The following is a 22,490-nucleotide window of genomic DNA, read 5'->3' as shown; positions in this document are numbered from 1 at the left end:
CACAGGCGCTCCGTCTACCGGCCGTTTCTTACAAGACTGGCCATTCTCGAGCTCCTAACTACAGACTCGTTGACAGCTCTGCTCCGTTAGGGACATTGCCTCTTTTTTTTTTTTTCCCGTATCTTCGTTTCAGAGACAGCATCTCCACTTAGATTTTCCCCGAGGCCGACTGTCAATTTCGATTAACTTTCGCTTCCATCTCACTTAAGCACTGACTTCCTCTTGCATAGTTTTCTCAAGTGTGGTGGAGGGATCAGAGGCAGTTGACAAGATTCTTGCAGGTGGTCTGAGGTTTTGGTTTCTGAGTGAGTGTCTGGTTGTATCTATTGCTGGTGCTGTTTAATAATTTGGAATGTTTAAATAGAAGGCACGCATCATCTTGTGTGTGTGTCAGGGAGGGGGGGGCTACCACTCATTTAGATTTCAGGTTGATTTTTCAGACTGGAGAACTGGATGAAGTATTTCGTAGGATATTCGGTTTTGCAAAGAGGTTCATAGACTGAAACACAGACCCACACATACACTAGACTTCTTAGGACCCAAATTCTATTCCCAGCTCCATCATGCTGCCAAAATAATCTGTCCATAATGCAGTTCTCCTGTCATTCTTAAAAATATTTCAGTTGTATTCATTGTTTACAGGCAAACCCCCCCCCCCAAAAAAAAAACACCTATTAACAGCACACAGTTGCCTCTGTGAGCTACCATCTTTCTTATCTGCTGCCACCCTGCCTTACTAATCTGCTGAGCTACCTGCCAGAACATTTTAAGCCATCCTTTCCTGTATGCATGCTGCTTCCTGGAGTGTCCTTGGGCCCCTTCTCTTCCAGTAGTTCTGCTTACATCCTGAGATTCACTTACCATTGCTCTAGGGAACTCAGGTTATCTGCTCTCATAATTCTGTGCATATTTCTGTTATGCTGTTTATCACCTTGTTTTGTAAACTGCTTCTGTCTCTTCAGGCTCTCCTGGACACAAATGGGTTATATTTGTATTCTGTAAACTTGTCTGGGGCCACAATATAATAGGCACCCAGGAAACAGTTGTTGAATAAATGAGCTGATAATCTGCTACCATAGTAGTTCTTTATTGTCTTCACTTTTTGAGTCCCCAAAATGTCTATTTTTTTGAATGCCTGATTTCACTAATACTTCTAAATTTGGAACTGCAAAGTAACGGCATTCGTTATGATCTTGACAGTGTACCACCAACAGAATACTCCTGGCTTTTGCTTCTTATCCCTGGTCCCCAGACATCATCCCTGCATATACTGCTACTTTTATGCCCAGTCCAGGTTATGTTTTTGCTACTAGTTCCCTAAGAATATGGCTAGGTACTTAAAATAGCCCTTGAATACATAGTTACCTTTTCAGCCTTATACACAGAACCAGAATATATGCTGGCATTCCATGGTACTGGGTATTCCAAAGTCATCAAGGGATAATTGTAATGCTTTAATGTGAACTTTGTTTCTAATTACCTGATTTCTATAGTTAATTTTCTTGGTTTCAGTGAGAATGCAGTTTTCAGGGCCATTATTCCCGTTGTGGTTTGCTGTTTTTTTGTTTGTTTTGTTTTTCAGGCAGAGTTAGACAGTGAGAGAGAGAGACAGAGAGAGAGTTATAGACAGTGAGAGAGCGACAGAGAGAAAGGTCTTCTTTCTGTTGGTTCACTCCCGCAACGGTCGCCACGGCTGGCGCTGTGCCGGTCCGAAGCCAGGAGCCGGGTGCCTCCTGCTGGTCTCCCATGCTAATTTTGGTATACTTATTAGACATCTTTAGATTTTTTTTCTCTATACCATTCTGACTTTAAAATCAGATTCTGTAACCTCATGTTACCAGTATGCTATCTTTTTTGTCTTTTGAGCACCACTTATGCACTAAGACCTGTACTAGGTGTTACAGATTTAGAATTACTGAACAAAATTAAGAGTATCAAAGTATCAGCAAAAAACAACCAATGGCTTTTATTCCTTAAAAATTATTTTTTTCTCAAGATAAAGCATGTATTGGGAGTTACTATTAATTCAACAAATAAGGAATTTTAAAATTTCCCTTAGATGAAAATCCTCTAAGCATTTAGGGGCAGATGTTTCTGTATGAGTTGTATTATGTGAAAAATATGTGTGCATTGCTGAAAGCAAGTGCTGAATCTCTCAGAACGATTCTTTAAGACTAGTGCTGTAACATAATTATTGCACGGTATAGGGAGTAAATGCAGAAGGGATAGATAAAGGAGAGATGGTTATGAGCTGTGGATTCCATGGTAGATTGCTTTACAGCAAAGATGATGCTTGAGTTAAGCTGTGAAGTGTGGTTGTATGAAGGTAGAGAATAATTCCGGGTTTGAGGATAGCATAAACTGTGGTGACCAAATAAGATTAAGGATGAAGAAAATGCCAATAAGGCGACCAGCTTGACATATGTAGCTAGTTTATTTGAAAGGTGTTCAGCAGAGTGAAATCAGGTTCTGGAGGGACTTAAAAATATAGATGGAGAATGGAAACATGTGGTAGGAAACAGTGTATGTTCCTAAGTAGAAAAATAAATAGTGTGATGACAGTGGTATTTCAAGAAAATATTGCTGGCACTGGGGTTCAAGAGAGATTCCAGTGGACAGAACTTGACACTGTATTGAATAGTGAGTGGTAGTAGGAATAAAGAGAGAAAAATATACTGAAACCGTAGTAAAAAGAGGGAAGGGGGTCCAGAAGGTCTTGGGTTGAGATTGCAAAGCCTGTGGACGAATTCAAGATGATCAGTGTTTTTAGACAGAGAGGGTGATAACGTTAAGAGGAATAGAAGAGTTGAAATGCATATCTCTGTTCAGTAAGAAGAATGAGTATTACTTTATTTACTTTTTTCTTTTTCATACATCACAGAAGTAACCCATGCTTATAGGAAAATTCAAAGACTGCAGAAGTGTTTGAAGTTAGAAGTAAGTCTCCTGCTTCAACCATACTACTAGCTGTATTGCAGCTTCTAAGCCCTTGAACTGTTAACTGTTGATTGTGTGTCCTTCCAGGCTCTTCTGTGGGCGTGTGAGCACATGCATATCCAGTCCTTACAGAATTTAGATTATTTTTAATTTTACAGTGGAATTTAATTTTATAATTTTGACGTGATCCTAGAAGAGTTCAGTTAAAAAATTCTTTAGGCTATTGCATATCAGGATCCAGAATTTTCATAGATGTTTAAAAATATATAGAAGTTAAGTTTTGTTAAGGGACATGGGAAAAAACTTGCTTTTTGTAATGAAAATCTCATTACTTGTAACATTTTTAAATGTTTGCTAATTATTTTCGTCTACTTGAAGGCTGAGTAATATTGAGAGAGCGAGAGGGAGAGGGAGAGAGAGAATGAGAGAGAATCTTTTATTTGCTGGTTCACTTCCTAAATTCCTAAATGCCCCTAAAAGCCAGGCCTGTTCCAGGCCAAAGCCAGGAGCATGGAACTCTATCTGGGTCTTCCACAAGGATGGCAGGGGCCCAAGCACTTGAGCCATCAACTCTTGCTTACCAGGGTGCATTAGCAAGAAACTAGATGAGAATTGAAGCCACTGGGACTCAAACTAGCATCCTAATATGAGATGCAGGGATCCCAAGCAGTTGTTTAACCTGTTGTGCTACAATACCTGCCCCTGTGTCTAATATTTTATCTTTTTATCACTATCCATTTTATGTGATGTCTTTTTCAATTACATTTGAAAATTTGTATGTAGGAGCCAGGGCTATGGCGTAGTGGGCTAATCCTGTGCCTGTAGCACCAGCATCCCAGAAGGTGTCAGTTCTAGTCCTGGCTGCTCCACTTCTGATCTAGCTCCCTGTCATGGCCTGGGAAGAACTTATAGAACTTAGAACTTATACATTGGCATAGCCTGAAAAACTAAGAAGATCAAAAATTCATTAATTGTTAGTATAGGAGGAAGAAACAAACATAATCACAAACCTTCTTGAGAAGACACAATGGGTGGCATGTAATCAGGGGCTTGGGCCCCTGCACCCGCTTGGGAGACCTGGAAGAAGCTCCTGGCTCCTGGCTTCTGATCAGCCCATCTCCAGCTATTGAAGCCATTTGGGGGAGTGAACCAGCAGTGAAGACCTCTCTCTCTCTCTCTCTCTCTCTGCCTCTGCTTCTTTTCTTTTCTTTCTTTTTTTTTTTTTTTGAAGATTTATTTATTTATTTGAAAGGCAGTGTTACAGGCCCTAGCAGAGAGATGGATTGGAAGAGAAGCAGCCAGGAAACGAACCTGCGTCCATGTGGGATACAAGTGCTACAGGCAGAGTCTCACCCACACCGTGCCACAGCACTGGCTCCTAAACTACTTTTTTTAAAAAAATTTTAAAAATTACTTAAGTTGTTTGAAAGACAGAGAGTCAGAAATGGAAATAGAGGGACCGAGAGAAATCTTCCATTCACTGGTTCACTTCCCCAAAGCCCATAACAACCAGAGTTGAGCCAGGCAAAAGCAGTGAGCATTGAATTCAGTCCCAGCCTCCCACATGGGTGGCAGGGACACAAGTACTTGGACTATCATTTGCTGCTTCCCAGAATTTGCATTAGCAGGACGCTGGATCAGAAGCTGAGTATCTAGGACTTGGACTAGGCCCTCCAAGGTGGGGTGCCTAGTGTCCCAAGTAGCAATATAACCACCATGTCAAGCACCTGCCCTGTAAACTTTTCTTAGTATTTGTTCTATCCTAGCTGATCATTAAAGTGATTGTGGTGTTTTGGGTAGTTGTCTAGTTATATTTTAAAGTGACTTTAAGAATTAGATTTCTGATACTTAAGTAATGTGATGTTTAAAATTTAATAAGTTCTTTCTAGTAACTAGGTCTTAAATATACAGCATATTTGATTCTGAGCTTAATACTTTTACTTAATTAATACTTTTTAAATATTTTAAAAAATAATGGGGTTTTCTTAAAATAATTTTATTTGCTTTTGACATTGTTGCAGATGGCCGAACAGACCCAATTTTGGACGATGTTGGTGAAGCTTTCCAACTTATGGGGGTTAGTCTACATGAACTAGAAGACTATATTCACAACATTGAACCTGTCACTTTCCCACATCAAATCCCCTCATTTCCTGTTAGCAAGAACAATGTACTGCAATTTCCTCAACCTGGAAGTAAAGATGCCGAGGAAAGAAAAGAATACATTCCTGATTACATGCCACCCATTGTGTCTTCTCAAGAAGGTTTGTGATTATGTTTGTTTCTTCCTCCTATACTAACAATTAATGAATTTTTGATCTTCTTAGTTTTTCAGGCTATGCCAATGTATAAGTTCTAAAAGTGCAATAAAGATATTTGAGTGTTGTATAGAAATTATTCTAACCCTTAGATCAGCAGACTTGCACCTGGGATTACTAGGCAGAACTATTGTGTGATCAAGGTTATGTCTGAAGAGTCATTTATCTCCCTTGTAGGTTTTGAGTAGGGAAGAACAGAATATGGCCACAGAGAGAAACTTTTCAGTAGACATTTGAGGGTACTTCAAAAAGTTCATGGAAAAGTGAAATTAAAAGATAAATTTTGGGCAGACATTGTGGCACAGCAAGTTAAGCTGCCACTTGGGATGTCTGCATCCCATTTTGGAATGTCAGTTCAAGTCACCCCTCTTGCTATTCTTGATACAGCTTCCTGCTAATGCACCTTGGAAGGCGACAGATGATGGCCCTGGTGCTTTGGTCCTTACCACCCACGTGGGAGACCTGGATGGAGTTCCAGGTGCCTGGCCCACCCATAGCTGTTGATGGCATTTGGAGAGTGAACCAGCAGATGAAAGCTCTCTCTCTCTGTCATTGTGCCTTTCAAATAAATAAGTAAATAAATCTTAAAAAAATACGAAGTTTATTTTGATGCAAAAAAGTTTTGAAATCCTTACACAGAGAATAATACATATTTTTCATGAACTTTTTGAAGATCTCTCATATGCATGAATTTCAAACAGTTTTTGTACCAAAATAAACTTATCTTTCAATTCCATCTTCCATGAACTTTTTAAAATACCCTTGTATTATATAAGAATAGGATATCAAGTAAGAAAAACCTTTGAAACAGAAAAATTGGGTATCTCTTTTCTTCCCCTTTTATTATTAATATGAATTGAATACCATTGCTTTTTACTGGGGATGGGGAGTGAGTTGCTGTGAATATTCACTGATGTTATGCAGATGCATCTCTGGTTTTATGATGAGTAGAAATGTTTGTTTGATCATACAGAACTTGTGATTATAAAGTAATAATTCGGTACAGCGGTGTATCCTATCATGGAGTTTTTCTTCCTGTGTGATTTTACTTGTTGATCATTAAGTTCACTAAGATTCTAAAGAGGTGAACTTAAGTAATTTGTGGTCTGTAAGTACAGAATATTTTTCATTGTAACAAATGGAAAAGTTGCAATTTCTGTTCTTTTCAGGATTCTAAAATCATAGGTATACTTCAGCACAATGCAGATGATGCCAGAAATAACTTTTTTATGACTTTTAAAATTCTGATAATACATATGTAAAATTGATGTACCCATTTTTGCGATGTACAGTTCTATAACATTAAGTAGACTCACATTGTGACACCGTCACCACCATCTATCTGCAGAACTTTTCGTTTTCCTGCGTTGAAACTCTGCCCCATTAAAATTAGCTCCCCATTCTCCTCTTCCTTCTGCCTGTTCGGGATCATTCATTTTCTGTCTATGAACTGATCCACTCTAGATATCGTTAATAAATTTGGAATCATATAGTCTTTGTCTTTTTGTAATTGGCCTGTCTCACTTAGCATTAAGGTTCTTCCATCTTGTAGCATTTATCAGAAATTTCTTCATTTCTAAGGCAGACTGATTATATGTGTTTTCTACCATTTTTTGCCCTTTCATTTGTCCCTGGGCATTTGGCATTTGGATTGTTTCTTCCTTTTGGCTCTTGTGAATATACTGTCCCACCAGAGTTGCCCTAAGGATTTCTTGCAATTTATTTACTACAAGGTCCTGTTCACTTTTTTTTTTTTTTTAAGATTTTATTTATTTATTTATTTGAGAGGCAAAGTTAGAGAGAGAGGTCTTCCATGCACTGAATCACTCCCTAAATGGCCCCGCAATGGCCAGGACTGTGTCAGGCTGAAGCCAGGAGCCAGGAGCTTCTTCCGGGTCTCCCACATAGGTGCAGGGGCCCAAACACTTGGGCCATCTTCCACTGCTTTCCCAGGCCATAGCAGAGAGCCAGATCAGAAGTGGAACAGCCGGGACTAGACCTGGTGCCTGTATGGGATGCTGGTGCTTCAGGCCAGGGCATTAACCTGCTGTGCCACAGCGCTGGTCCCGGTCCTGTTCACTTTAAAAAGCATTTTGAAGTGTTACTTATTTGTTTCATGGACTAGGTTTGAACTTGGTATAAGTTGTTTTGCAGTCTGTGTGTTTGTGTTGCCTCATCTGAAAAGCTAGGCAAATATTAGATCTCAGTTGAAGAGCTTTGTTGTGAACTGGTGAATCATCATAGACACTCTGGGTTTTGGGCACAGTGGACTCTACTGAATAGAGCACAATGCTGTAGTTCATTTGCTGAAAATGAAGCATTATATCCATGCTGGTTAATAGCTGTGATACGTGTGGAAAGAACTTGCTGTATAGCCTTTTAGAAAGTTATCGTTTACTGGTTTGAGCCCCTTGGAAATAGACTGCTCAATAGTTTGTCTCTTCTCTGATCTAAGTCTTTAGAGATTAATACTGATTGAAGTCAGTATCACCAGGGCCTAGAGCAGTGCTTCAAACAAAGCATGGCTTCAGGAAGTGTTCTTTAATTGTATTCATCACTACTTGTCTCCTGAGTACAGTTCCTTGCTTCTCATCCTTCCCAGGCCTGCTCATATCATTAACAGCAGGACGTGAAAATCTACAGATGCACCTTGGTTGTCCTCAACTTCCCCTAGCAATTGCTTGAAATTCTGCCCCTCACCAACCTCCCTAGATTTGTTTGTATTTGCAGCCTATATTGACTTTAAGAAACTTTTACTATTTATGTTCTCAAATTCTCTTTAAACTTCATGGTGTCTAATGTCACTGTTTTTAATCTTAGAAACTCAGATTGGTTACTCCTTCTGTAAGCAGAAATTTATTTACTTTAAAAAATATAACAGATGTGTTTAAGTACTGACATTTTCAGGGGGTGGCGCTCTAGGGTATTCAGGGTATTTGGTGCAGTGATAAAGACCCTGCTTGGGATGCCCACTCTGGGCAGGCAGTGGATGATGGCTCATGTGGCGCATCTGGATAAAGCCACAACCTGAAGCACCTGCATCCCATGTGGGCAGTGGTTTGAGTGCCAAATGTTCCATTTCCAATCCAGCTTTCTGCTAATTTATCTAGGAAAGCAGCCACCTTCCATTGCTTTTCCAGGCAATTAGCAAGGAGCTGGATCAGAAGTGGAGCAACTGGGTCTCAAACCACCACCCACATGGGAAGCTGGTGTCACAGGTGGCAGCTTGATCTGCTGTGCCACAATACTGGCCTCAATAAATAAATTTAGAAAAAATTATTAGAGAGAGAGAGAGAGACCATGGCTTCAGCCTGGCTATTTCTAGTTGCTATGAGCATTTGGGAATGAACCAGCAGATGGAAGATGTCTTACCCTCTCTCTCTCTTTCAGATAAAATGAAAATAAATAAATTATAAATGCCGACATCATTAAAGTAGGCTTTCTTGGCAGAGGCCTAGTAAACCTGGTTGAAAGGAACTCTGTTTTCTCTTTCATAGACCATGAATGTCAGTGATCCTGGAATTTCCTTCTTTGATGTTATCGTTGAATATAGTTTATTAATCATCCTAGATATTTTCTTTTATTATTATTATTTTTTTAATATTTAAAAGACAGAGTTATAGAAAGAGGGAGAGTTAGAGAGAGATCCTAGAATTCCATCCCTGTCTCTCATGTGTGTGGCAGGGGTCCAAGTACACGGGCCATCTGCTGCCTTCCCGGGCACCTTATCATGGAGCAGCTTGTACTTGAACCAGTACACATATGGGATGCCAGAATCATAGGTAGTGGCTTAGCCCACTACACCACAACAGTGGCAACCATCCTAAATGATGAAAGTAGTGCTAATTGATTAATCCATGATATGTCTTGTCCTTTCAGAATTAATTTTTGTATTATTTTTGTATGGTTCTGAAATTTTTAGCTTAAGGGCTGCTTATAAGTACACAAAATTTATAATTGTACTAAGACAACATGAATGATAATCACATACTAGGTGAAAAGTTAAGGCATTAAAGGGGAAGAAATTAAAGAAAAAACACTAATACAGATTGAGCATTCTTTATCTGAAATGCTTGGGATCAGAAATGCATAAGATTTGGGGTATTTTCATAAATTGGAACATTTGCATATACATAATGAGGTTTCTTGGGAATTGGACCCCAATCCAAACAAAAATCCACTTAAGTTTTTATGTGCCAATTACACATAGTGTGAAAGTAATTTTATTTTGTTTATTTTTTTTTTCTTTATCGGAAGGGCAGAGAAACAGCGCATGTGAGAGAGAGCTCTAAATTTGTTTTGCGATTTGCTTATCTTTCTCATATCACATCTTCTGATTAATAGTTAAATTGTTTAATAATTCTTGGGGTTTTTTTCTGTCTTTTTAAAAACTTTGGGATCAAAGGCCGGCGCCACGGCTCACTAGGCTAATCCTCTGCCTTGCGGCGCCGGCACACCGGGTTCTAGTCCCGGTCGGGGTGCCGGATTCTGTCCCGGTTGCCCCTCTTCCAGGCCAGCTCTCTGCTGTGGCCAGGGAGTGCAGTGGAGGATGGCCCAGGTGCTTGGGCCCTGCACCCCATGGGAGACCAGGATAAGTACCTGGCTCCTGCCATCGGATCAGCGCGGTGCGCCGGCCACAGCGCGCCGGCCATGGCGGCCATTGGAGGGTGAACAAACGGCAAAGGAAGACCTTTCTCTCTGTCTCTCTCTCTCTCTCACTGTCCACTCTGCCTGTCCAAAAAAAAAAAAAAAAAAAACAACAACAACAACTTTGGGATCAGATTGAAAACTTTGGGTTAATCTTAATCCTTGGTTGGTATACACATTCATCACTGGTCTATGCATAACTTTCATTTATATATTTAATCTTTTAAAATAATGTAATAAGTTGTGACAACCTGACTACCCAAAACTAAAGCTAGACTTTGATAATAGACTCATACTTAACTCTTTGATTCCTCTTGTTTTATTATTGTCTTTTTAAAGATTTATTTATTTGAAAGGCAGAGTTACAGAGAGAAAGAAGGAGAGGCAGAGAGAGAAAAATCTTCCATCCGCTAGTTCCCGTTCCCCAAATGAACTACAATGCCCAGGACTGGGCTTGACTGAAGCCAGGAGCCAGGAACTTCTTCTGGGTCTCCCATATGGGTGCAGGGGCCCAAGTCTTGGATCATCTTCTGCTGCTTTCCTAAGCGTGCTTGCAGGGAGTTGAATCAGAAGTGGGACAGCCAGACTGTAACCAATACCCATATAGGATGCTGGCATTGCAGGCTGCAGCTTAACCCACTATACCACATCACCTGCCCCTCATGTTTTATTTTTATAGCATGCAATAATACATAGTAAAATTCTTTTTTTTTTTTTTTATTTTTGACAGGCAGAGTGGACAGTGAGAGAGAGAGAGAGAGAGAGAAAGGTCTTCCTTTGCCGTTGGTTCACCCTCCAATGGCCGCCGCTGCAGCCGGCGCACCGCGCTGATCCGATGGCAGGAGCCAGGATCCAGGTGCTTTTCCTGGTTTCCCATGGGGTGCAGGGCCCAAGCACCTGGGCCATCCTCCACTGCACTCCCTGGCCATAGCAGAGAGCTGGCCTGGAAGAGGGGCAACCGGGACAGAATCCGGTGCCCCGACCGGGACTAGAACCCGGTGTGCCGGCGCCGCAAGGTGGAGGATTAGCCTATTGAGCCACGGCGCCGGCCCCATAGTAAAATTCTTTTAAAGTATTATGGTTACCATGTTTAAATACTACTAATATATCAGACTGGCAGTTAAGGAATTAATATGTGATCTTAGCTACTGGCTTCTGGCTGAAAGTACTATACTGTAGTAAATGTTTGATTTCTTTTTCTGGATTATTTGAAGCAAAAAGAGAAATTATATTTAAACTTTTATATGATATAAATTGTAAACATTTTAGGGGCCGACCCTGTGGTACAGTAGGTTAAAGCCCCAGCCTGCGGTGCCAGCATCCCATATGGGTGCCGATCCAAGTCCTGGCTGCTCCACTTCCCATCCAACTCTCTGCTATGGCCTGGAAAAGCACTGAAAGATGGCCCAAGTCCTTGGGCCGCTGTACCTGTGTGGAGACCCAGAAGAAGCTCCTGGCTTCAGATTGGCCCAGCTCTGGCCATTGCAGTCATTTGGGGAGTGAACCAGTGGATTAAAGACCTTTCTCTCTGGTTTTACTTCTTTCTATAATTCTGTCTTTCAAATAAATAAATAAATAAAATTCTAAAAGGAAAATAGCATAAGCCTTGAGAATGCTGCTTCTCTTTGTCAGCTAACTCTTATTATGTGTTATCTAAGGGGCAGAAGTGTTGCTCATAAGGATGTATTAAGTGCCAGGCAGTACAAGCAGATGCTTATCAAGATCTTTCCTTTCATTCTTGGGAAAAAAATATAAAATGCAATCGCATGCTTTCCACTTTTTAAAAAAGATTTATTTATTTATATGAAAGGTAGAGTTACAGAGAAGAAGAGGCAGAGGCAGAGGGAGAGGCAGAGGCAGAGGTGGGGGGGGTAGGGGGAGAGAGAGAGAGAGACACCTTCCATCCACTCATTTACTCCCCAATGGCAGTAACAGCCAGGGCTGAGTCAGGCCAAAATTAGGAGTCAGGAGCTTCATCTGGGCCTCCCATGTGAGGGCAGGGGCCCAAGCACTTGGGCCATCTTTTGTTGCTTTCCCTGACACATTATCAGGGAGCTGGATTGGAAGTGGAGCATCTGGGACTGGAACCATTGCCCATATGGGATGCTGCCACTGCAGGTAGCGGCTTGACTTGCTGCCCCACAGCACTCAACCCTGCTTTCCATTTTTTAATATAGTCACACAAGTCAACTTACTCTAATCTGAAATATGTTTTCATAGGTACAGTATTTTAGAAAGCTGTTAAAGTTCTGATTAGTGGTGAACAGTATAGTAAGAACTGAGATGAGGAACTTTGGTAATGAGACTGCCTACCATATTCTTTATTTTCCTTTTACATCTTTAAGAGCCATAGAGCCAGATGTTGGTCATAAAATATTATTAAGCAATGTATTGTCAAGTGACTATGGTCTTATTAATCATTCAACTTGGTTTATATTAGAGCATTGATGTGTCTTGTTGCTTAGAATCTTTTTTTTTTTAATTTAAAGATTTATTTTATTTATTTGAAAGAGTTAGAGAGATCTTCCATCTGCTGGTTCACTCCCCAGATGGCCACAACAGTTGGGAGCAGATCCAAAGAAAGGAGCCTGTAGCTCCACGTGTGTGCAGGGGCCCAAGGACTTGCGCCATCCTCTACTGTTTTTCCAGGTGAATTAGCAGGGAACTGGATCAGAAGTGGAGCAGCCAGGACTTGAACTAGCATCCATATGGGATGCTGGTGCTGCTGGCTGGGCTTTAACCCATTGCAGCACAGCTCCAGCCCCTGCTTATAACTCTTGAATGCTTTGGAGAATATGCAAGAAGAGTGGCCAGAAGTGGGTACAGTAGAAAACGTGGACTTCAGAGTCATTCAGATAAGACTTAAGTAGTTAATGAGTATGTATTCTTTCTGAGTAGCTTTACCTTTCTGAACTTCATATTTGTCATCCATAAAATAGGTGTACTTATACCTACCATATCAGTGGTAGGGAAGATTAAGTGAGATTTTTTTTGGACAGGTAGAGTGGACAGTGAGAGAGAGAGACAGAGAGAAAGGTCTTCCTTTGCCTTTGGTTCACCCTCCAATGGCCGCCGCGGCCAGCGCACCGCGCTGATCCGAAGCCAGAAGCCAGGAACTTATTCTGGTCTCCCATGGGGTGCAGGGCCCAAGCACTTGGGCCATCCTCCACTGCACTCCCAGAGAGCTGGCCTGGAAGAAGGGCAACCGGGACAGAATCTGGCGCCCCAACCGGGACTAGAACCCGGTGTGCCGGTGCCATAAGGCGGAGGATTAGCTTAGTGAGCTGCGGCGCCGGCCGAGTGAGATTTTATAAGACAGTTATATGAAATAGAAAAATGCTTAACTCGTAAGCCACTTAATAATGAATATTAATTCTTTTTTTTTTTTTTTAGATTTAGTTTTGTTTATTTGAAAGTCAGAGTTACACAGAGAGAGGAGAGGCAGAGAGGTCTTCCATCCAAAGGTTTACTCCCCAGTTGGCCTCAACAGCTGGAGCTGCGCCGATCGAAGCCAGGAACCAGGAGCTTCTTCCTGGTTTCCCATGCGGGTGCAGGGGCCCAAGGACTTGGGCCATCTTTTACTGCTTTCCCAGAGAGCTGGAGAGCTGGATTGGAAGTGGAGCAGCTGGGTCTCCAACCAGCGCCCATGTGAGATGCCAGTGCTTCAGGCCAGGGCATTAACCCGCTGTGCCACAGCACCGGCCCCAAATATTAATTCTCTTTCAATTTCTCCTTCCTTACTTTTAAAAAAAAATTTATTTATTTATTTATTTGGAAGGCAGAGTTCCTCAGAGATCTTCCATCTGTTCATTCTGTTCATTCACTTTCTAATGACTACAATAGCTAGGACTGGGTCAGGCTGAAGCCAGGAGCAAGAACTCCATCCAGTTTTCTCATGTCAGTTGCAGGGACCCAACCATATAGGCCATCTTATGCTGCTTTCCCAGGCACATTAACAAGGAACTGGATTGTAAATGGAGCTGCCAGGACTTGGACTGGCACTCATATGGGATGCTGATGTCATAGGCAGTGGCTTAACCCACTGTGCCACAATGCCAGTCCCTCCTTTCTCGTTTCTTTCTTTCCTTTTTTTTTTTTTTTTTTTAAGATTTTATTTATTTACTTGAGAGACAGAGTTACAGACAGAAAGAGAGGTCTTCCATCCACTGGTTCACTCCCCAAGTGGCCGCAATGGCTGGAACTGGGCCAGTCTGAAGCCAGGGCTCAGGAGCTTCCCTTGGGTCTCCTACTCAGGTTCAGGAGCCTGGGCCATCTTCCACTACTTTCTCAGATTATTAGCAGGGAGCTGGATTGGAAGTGGAGCAGCTAGGATTCAAACCAGTGCCTGTATGGGATGCCAATGCCACAGATGGATGCTGAACTCAGTACCTCACAGTGCTGGCCCCATCCTTCCTCACTTTTAAGAAGTTACTTTTGAATTCAGATGCAGTATACATTCCTGAAATGTCTTTACAATAAGAACAAAGGAGGCTGGTGGGCGGCTCAATAGGCTAATCCTCCACCTGCGGTGCCGGCACACCAGGTTCTAGTCCTGGTCCTAGTCCTGGTCGGGGCGCCAGATTCTGTCCCGGTTGCCCCTCTTCCAGGCCAGCTCTCTGCTGTGGCCTGGGAGTGCAGTGGAGGATGGCCCAAGTCCTTGGGCCCTGCACCCCATGGGAGACCAGGATAAGTACCTGGCTCCTGCCATCGGATCAGTGCGGTGTGCCGGCCGCGGCGGCCATTGGAGGGTGAACCAAAGGCAAAGGAAGCCCTTTCTCTCTGTCTCTCTCTCTCACCATCCACTCTGCCTGTCAAAAAAAATATATAATAAAATAAAAGAGCAAAGATAAAACAGTAAAACATCAGGTGCTTAGACTCTCAGGGAACCTATACCTGACAGCTGGGCTGGGGTTGCAGCTTGACTGAAGAGCTGTTTGATTATCAGCAATGTAAAGATGAGAGAGGATGAGATGATACGTGAAAATTCTTGCCAACTGTATCTGATTATATCTGTTTAAAAATGAGACCACTCTGAAAATATTTTATACATGCCCTTTTTTGCTTGGACGGTTACAGTTCTGATGGTTGGCACCCAGTGTATTTTATCCAAGAACATTCTCTTCCTAGTTTGCCATACTTATTTTCAGAGTCACACTAATATTTTTTTTTTTTTTTGCTTCTTTTATTGTGCTAAGCAGTGTCTGAAAACAGTGTTCTGTGCCAAAGTCTTTGGTTCGCAGAGTGCAATCACTGGATCACTGGTCAGTGAGGGTCCTCTGGTGATGTGTTGACTGCTTCAGAATGTTTACATGGAAAGAAAAGAGAAATACAAACAATCACTGTGTTTTATTTATTGTAGGAAACTTGCCACCCTAACCTATACTTGATTAAGATACCATGATATTGCTTCTTTCAGGATTTAGATTTTTTTAATTTTACACAGAATTTTTAAAGGAATAGTTGTAGATTTATAGAAAAAAAAAGCTGATGGTACAAGTATTCTTTTACATTCTATACCCAGTTCCCTTATTATTATGTTAACCAAGTATAATGTACTTGGTATAATTAATTAACCAAAATTGATATGTTGTTATTAATTAATGTCCGTATTTTAGTCAGGTATCCTTGGTTTCCACCTGATGTCTCTTCTCTGTCACAGGAACGCACCCAGGATACGCATACATTTAGTTTTGTGTCTCTTTAGACTTCTCTTGACTGAGAGTTTTTCAGGCTGTTTTGGTTTTTGATGACTTGGACAATTTTGAGAATTTGTTCAGCTGTATCACAAGGTGCCTCTTTATTGGAATTTTTCTGTTTCTCTTGTGATTAAACCGGAGAATATGAGTTTTGAGGTAGAGAAGTAAAATAGTGTATTAAGAATATAACCCTATGGGACTAGTGTTGTGGGATAGTGGGTAAAACCACCCACCGCCTATGATGCCAGGATCCCATATGGGCTCCAGTTTGAGTCCTGTCTACTGCATTTTGGATCCAGCTCCCTGCTAATGGCCTGGGAAAAGCAGCAGAAGATGGCCCAAATGTCTGGGCCACTGTCACCCATGTGGGAGACCTGGAAGAAGCTCCTGGCTGGTTTCTGGCCTTTGTGGCCATTTGAGTAGGGAACTAGCAGATGGAAGATCGATTTCTCTCTAACTCTGCCTTTCACATAAATAAATAAATCTTTGGGGGAAAAGATGGATATAAAGATTTATTTGAAAGGTAGAGTTACAGAGCGAGAGGTTTGTCAGGTTTCTCTACTGTAAAATTACTTTTCTTCCTCTTCCCATAATATACTCTTTGGAAGAAAAGTCACTATGTACAGCCCAAGTTTAAGGAATGGGGAGTTAAGCTCTCTGCCTTTGGTGGTGGAATATCTGTGTAAATTATTTGAAACTCCACATGAAGATTTTTCTCCCCCCTCCTCACCCCGAGATTTTTTTTTTTTTTTTGACAGGCAGAGTTAGACAGTGAGAGAGAGAGAGACAGAGAGAAAGGTCTTCCTTTTTCCGTTGGTTCCTCCTCCAAGTGGCCGCTACGGCCGGCGCGCTGCACTGATCTGAAGCCAGGAGCCAGGTGCTTCTCCTGGTCTCCCATGCAGGTGCAGGGCCCAGGGACCTGGGCCATCCTCCACTGCACTCCCGGGCCACAGCAGAGAGCTGGACTGGAAGAGGAGCAACCGGGACAGAATCCAGCGCCCCTACCAGGACTAGAACCCAGGGTGCTGGCGCTGGCCTAGATTTCTATTTTTATTGTGAAGCCCTTTAACCATTTACAGGTTTGAAACAAATTAACAAATATAATAGAAGCTTGTTGAGAAAAATGTATTGCCCAAGTATTTGAGGATATTTCAAAAACTTCAAGGAAGAATGCAATTAAAAGATAAGTTTAGAAGCTGGCATTTGACCTGGTAGTTAAGACACCAGGTAAGATGCCTATATCCAGTATCTGAGTGCCTACATTTGATTCCTGCCTTTGGTTTCTAAGACCAACCTCCTGCCCATGTGGACCCTGGGAGGCACCAGTTAGTTGATCACTCAAGTATTTGGGTCCCTGTCACCTACATGGGAGAGCTGGTTTGAGTTCTCAGATACTAGTTTCAACCCAGCTCAAATATTGGCCATTGTGGGCCTTTAGGGAGTGAACCAGTGATGGGAGTTGTGTCTACCTGCCTCTGTGTCTTTCCGCTTTTCAAGTTTAAAAAAAAAAAGATTATTTTGGCACGAAAATTTTTCATATACACATTTTTCATGATTTTTTTTTTTAATTTGAGAAGGCACAGACAGAGCTCCTATTCACTGGTTTACTCTTCATATGCCTGCAACAGCCACGTTGGGGCTGAGACTGGAGTCAGGAGCTGGGAACTCCAAATCTCCCACACCTATGTATAGACCCAAGCACTTGAGCCATCACTTACTTCTTCAGAGTCTCCATTAGCAGGAATTGGAATCAGGAGCAGAGCTGGGAATCAAACTTAGGCCGCCAAGCCAATTCTCTTTACATAGATTTGTCTATTTATTTGGGAGACACAGACAGATAGATCCTATCTGCTGATTTACTCCCCCAAATACCCGTAATTGCTGGGGTTGGGCCAGGACTGAAGCTGGGAGCTTGGAAATCAATCCACGTCTTCCACATGGGTGGCAGGAATCCAGTGCCTTCAGCCATCGTTGCTCTCGGCCAGGGTTTGCAGGAATCTGGAGGTGGGTATATGAGATGCAGGCATCTCAGTTGGTAACTTATCTGCTAGCCAGGCCAAAACATCTGTTTTCCACCCCCATAAACTTTTTTGAGATTTATTTTATTCATATGAAACAAAGAATCACAGAGAGAGAGAGAGAGAGAGATCGAGATCTTCCATCTTCCATCTTCTGGTTCACTCCCCAAATGGCCACATTGTCAGGAGTGGGCCAAGTCAAAGCCAGGAGCCAGGAATTCCATCACTCCTGTGGATGACAGGGGCCCAAGTACTTGGGCTATATTCTGCTGCTTTTCCAGGCGAATTAGCAGGGAGCTGGATTGCAAGCAGAGCTGGGAGTCAAACAGGTGCTCTGATATAGGATGCTGACATCACAGACAGTGGTTTAACCTGCTGTGCTCCCTCATCCAATGAACTGATTGAAGACCCCTGGTGTTAGGTTTGAAGTAAAAGGTTCTCACTTTTCTCCTAGTCCCATTTCCCAGAAAGAATTTAAACAGGTGTGAATCCTAGATCTATCCATGTGCGACTTTTAGATTCCAGACACAAGAAACTCCATGCACTTTAATACCTACTATTTCTTTCTCAATCTGTGGCAATCACAACTTTTACTCCCATTCTTTTCTTACACCAGCTCTCCTTAAAATCACCAATTACTACCTAAGTGGCTGACCTAAAGGACATTTAATCTTTTTAGTCATTTCCCGGTGTAACAAACAGAACAAACTTCTCAAAAGCCCTCTCCATACTCAACTCCAAACATAGTCCTATCTTCCTCCCTCCAAAAATAACCACTATCCTGACTTCATGGGAATTTCTTTCTTTGCTTTCTTTTGCTTCTCTACTGTCAGCCAAGTGTATATCCCTAGACACATTAACTGAATATTCCTCACACGCACACCTGGTATTTTAATTTGCAGTCCCTAAATCCCCTTTCCTCACGTTGTCTTAGAATTAGTTTGTTAAAGAATTTGGATCATTTTACTTCCAGGGGTTTTCTTCACGGTTGGATTTTGTTGCTGTGCACTCCTAGGGCAGTTCAATATGTTTTTTCTAAATTGGCAGTGAGAATCTGAGACTTAACCACTCAGATATAATGCTTTGGTACTTTTGGTAAAATGTAAGTAATATTGTGTTTCTTCATCAGGAGGCTAAAAGTGTCTGATTTTCACTTAAAAAATTTTTTTTCTTGGTATTGACAGTATTGATGGTGAATCCCCAGGTCCATTAATTCATCAGATATTGCCAAGTAATAATGTTCTATGTCTTTGTTTTTATTTCATTTGTTTATTGGAATAATTTCACAAGGAAGTTTTCTCATTTACTATATAAGTAACTTAGTGGTATAGTTCTTATTGTGAAAGCAGGATGAATGCTTGTTTTCCTTTTTTTATAGTTACCCTATTTTATTGTTTGTAAGCTATACACAATCTTCAGTCATTTTTATCAAGGAACTTTACTTTGGATTTCCTTTGTACTTTTATTGGGAGATTTTTCTTCCTTTATTTTCTTTTGTAGTGATGACCATGTTTCTGTGTGCAGAACATCCTTAAGCATCTTCTGCAGGGCTTGATGGGTGGTGACAAATTCTTTCAATTTTGTTTGTCATGGAAGGTCTTTATTTCACCTTTGTTCATAAATGAGAGCTTTGCAGGGTATAGTGTTCTGGGTTGACAGTTCTTTACTCTTTTTTTTTTTTTAAGATTTTATTTATTTATTTATTTGAGAGGTAGAGTTACAGACAGGGAGAGGGAGAGAAAGAGAGAAAGGTCTTCCTTCTGTTGGCTCACCCCCCAAATGGCCACAACGGCCGGAGCTGCGCCAGTCCGAAGCCAGGAGCCAGGTGCTTCTTACCAGTCTCCCACGTGGGTGCAGGGGCCCAAGCACTTGGGCCATCTTCTATTGCTTTCCCAGGCCATAGCAGAGAGCTGGATTGGAAGAGGAGCAGCTAGGACTACAACCGGCGCCCACATGGGATGCCGGCGCTGCAGGCAGAGGATTAACCTACTGTGCCATAGCACAAGCCCCAATAGTTCTTTACTCTTAAGACTTGGAATGTATCTCGCCATTCTCTTCCAACCTGTAGGGTTTCTGATGAGAAGTCTGTTGTGAGTTTATTTGGAGATCCCCTGAAAGTAATCTGGCATTTCTCTCGTGCACATTTTAGAATCTTTTATGTTTTACTGTGGAGAGTTTGATTACAATGTGTTGTGGTGAATATTTTTCTGGTCATGTCTATTATAAATTCTTTGTGCTTCCTATATTTGAATGCTCCTTTCTTACTCCAAATTAGGAAAGTTTCTGTTATTATTTCACCAAAAAGGCCTTCTAATCCTTTCTCTCTTTACACGCCTTCAGGAACTCCTAGAACCTGTATGTTGGGTTGTTTGATAGTCTCCTGTAGATTCCCAACAGTGTTTTTTAGTTTTCTGATTTTTTCTTGTGTTTGGTCTGACTATATAATTTCCTGTGCTTTGTCTTCTAAGTCGAATATTCTTTCTTCTGCTAAGGCTTTCCACTGCATTTTTTATTTGTTCTATTGAATTCTTCATTTCCAAGATTTCATTTTGATTTCTAAGATCTCAGTTTCATAGGAAAATTTTCTTTCATGTCATGTATGGATTTCATTAGTTTGTGCATTTGCTTCTGATTACTTCCAAGTAATCCTAAGATCAATTGTTTGAATTCCATTTCTGGCATTTCTTCAGTTTCATCATCTTCACAATGTAGTATTGAAGTGTTGTGTCCTTTTGAGGGTATCATATTATCTTCCTTATTCATGTTTCTTGAATTGGTGCATTTGTTATTAGGCATTTGTCTTGTTTTCATTTTATGTAGTCAGTTTTAAAGATAATGAATTTGTTCCTTGCCACCCTTAGGAAGTGTCTTAAAAAAATTTAGTTTTGAACTCATGGAATTAAGCATATTTGTTAGATTTCATTCATTACAATGCTTACTCTTATTGCAAGTCTGATTGTCCCATTTTTGGCCAGTGGCAGCTTCCTCAGTCTTGTTTCTGAAAACTTTTTACATGACTCTGGTACTCTTTGATAACATTTTTACTCTCTAAGGTATCAAAATGTTTTAAACTCATCTTGTATATTTATGTCCTATGTTGGAATCAATCATTTTTTTTTCCATAAAGCCCTAGTTTCTTGGGAAATAGCATTCTCAAAATTTTTAAAAAATTTATTTTTAAGTTGTAAGTTGAGGGACAACTGTTTAATCTGGTGGTTAAGATGCCCCATCAAGGGCCAGTGTTGTGGCATAGTAGGCTAAGCCTCTGCCTATGTTGCCATCATCCTATATGGGTGCCAGTTCTAGTCCTGGCTGCTGTTCTTCCAATCCAGCTCTCTGCTATGACCTGGGAAAGCAGTAGAAGATGGTCCAAGTGCTGCACCCACATGGGACACCCAGAAAAAACTCCTGGCTCCTGGCTTTGGATAGGCCCAGCTCCAGCCATTGTGGCCATTTGAGGAGTGAGCCAGTGAATGGAAGACCTTTCTCTCTGTCTTTCAGTAACTCTACCTCTCAAATAAATAAATAAAATCTTAACAAAAAAAAAAAAAATGCCCCATCAGAGTACCTTGTTCAATTACTGGCTCCAGTTCCCTGGGAGGCAGTGGTGATGTCTCAAGTAATTAGGTTCCTGCCACCTATATGGTGGACCTGGACTGTGGTTTCAACTCCTGGCTTCTGCCCTGGCCAACTCCAGCTGTTGGAAGCATTTGGGCAGTGAACTAGCAGATAGGGATGTTCTTTCTCTCTTTCACATAAGTAAATAAATAACAACAGAGATTTGTTTTTAAAATCTTAAATTGACAAAGTATAGTTGCCTCTACTTATGGGATACAAAGGCAATTTATGATTTGTCTTTTTAAAATGAGAATATTTGAGATTTTAGAGATTTTGAAAGGTACAATACATTATTATTGTATTTTCCATACTGTGCAATATATCTTAGAGGAAAAAAAAGTTATGCCTTTATCTGACTGAAGCTTTTTACCCTTTGATCATCACCTCCCTGTTTCCTTCACCTCCCAGCCTCAGATCATCACTATTCTAGTTGCTTCTCTGAGTTTGATTCTTTTAGATTCTTTGTATAAGTGAGAACATGTGGTGTTTGTCTTTCTCTGTCTTATTTCACTTAGCATAATGTTCTCCAGTTCCATCTATGTTGTCAAAATGACAAAATTTCTTTCTTTTAAAAGGCTATATAATATTCCACGGTTTATATTTAGTTCACATTTTCTTTATGCTTGCATTCACTGATGGACAGTTAGGTTGATTCCATATCTTGGCTTTTGTGAATAGGACTGCAGTGAGTTAACATGGGAGTGCAGATATCTGTTTGACATAGTGATTTCAAATCCTTTAGGTAAATACCCTGAAGTAGGATTGCTGCATCATATGGTTGTTCTATTTTTAGATCTTCTGAGGAACCTCTATGCTGTTTTCGGTGATGGGGTGCTAACTTACATTGTTACTGACAGTGTACAAGGGTTTGCACATCCTCCCTCATCCTCACCATCTTTCATCTGTTTCATAATAACTTTTCTAACATGTGGGAGGTGGTATGTCATTATGCTTTCAGTTTGCATTTTCCTAATAATTATTGACATTGAGCATTTTCTCCTTGATCAGTGGGTCATTTGTATGTCTTCGTTTGAGATGTGGCTAATCCGTTTTCAATTGGATTATTGGTTTTCTGTCTCAAGAGTTGAGTTCCTTTTATATTTTGGATATTAATCACTTATCAGAGGTGTGACTTCAAAATATTTTCTCCCAATCTGTAGGTTGTTTATTCACTCTAATAATTGTTTCCTTGTTATACAGAAGCTTTTTATTTTGATGTAATCCCATTTATCTACTTTTACTTTTGTTGCCTATGC

The 22,490-nt window shown here is 41.0% G+C and overlaps 1 protein-coding gene across 3 annotated transcripts in view; it reads left to right on the top strand.

Moving 5' to 3' along the window:
* The window catches only part of TAF3 (TATA-box binding protein associated factor 3), a 211,643-nt gene that overhangs the window by 797 nt on the left and 188,356 nt on the right, over window positions 1-22,490 (top strand). For 2 of the 3 annotated variants that reach the window (XR_011381579.1, XM_002717345.5), the window contains exon 2: window positions 4,959-5,201. Coding sequence is in view for 2 of the 3 variants with exons in the window: in XM_002717345.5 (XP_002717391.4) it covers window positions 4,959-5,201 (243 nt within the window). In the remaining variant the exon portion in view is untranslated. Of the gene's footprint in view, window positions 1-2,881; window positions 2,938-4,958; window positions 5,202-22,490 lie in introns of all 3 variants that reach the window. The other variant, XM_051821564.2, reaches the window with a different exon arrangement.

Source organism: Oryctolagus cuniculus, chromosome 13, assembly GCF_964237555.1.
Source record: "Oryctolagus cuniculus chromosome 13, mOryCun1.1, whole genome shotgun sequence".
In the NCBI taxonomy this organism is placed as follows: domain Eukaryota; kingdom Metazoa; phylum Chordata; class Mammalia; order Lagomorpha; family Leporidae; genus Oryctolagus; species Oryctolagus cuniculus.
This window is presented reverse-complemented; position numbering and strand designations above follow the sequence as displayed.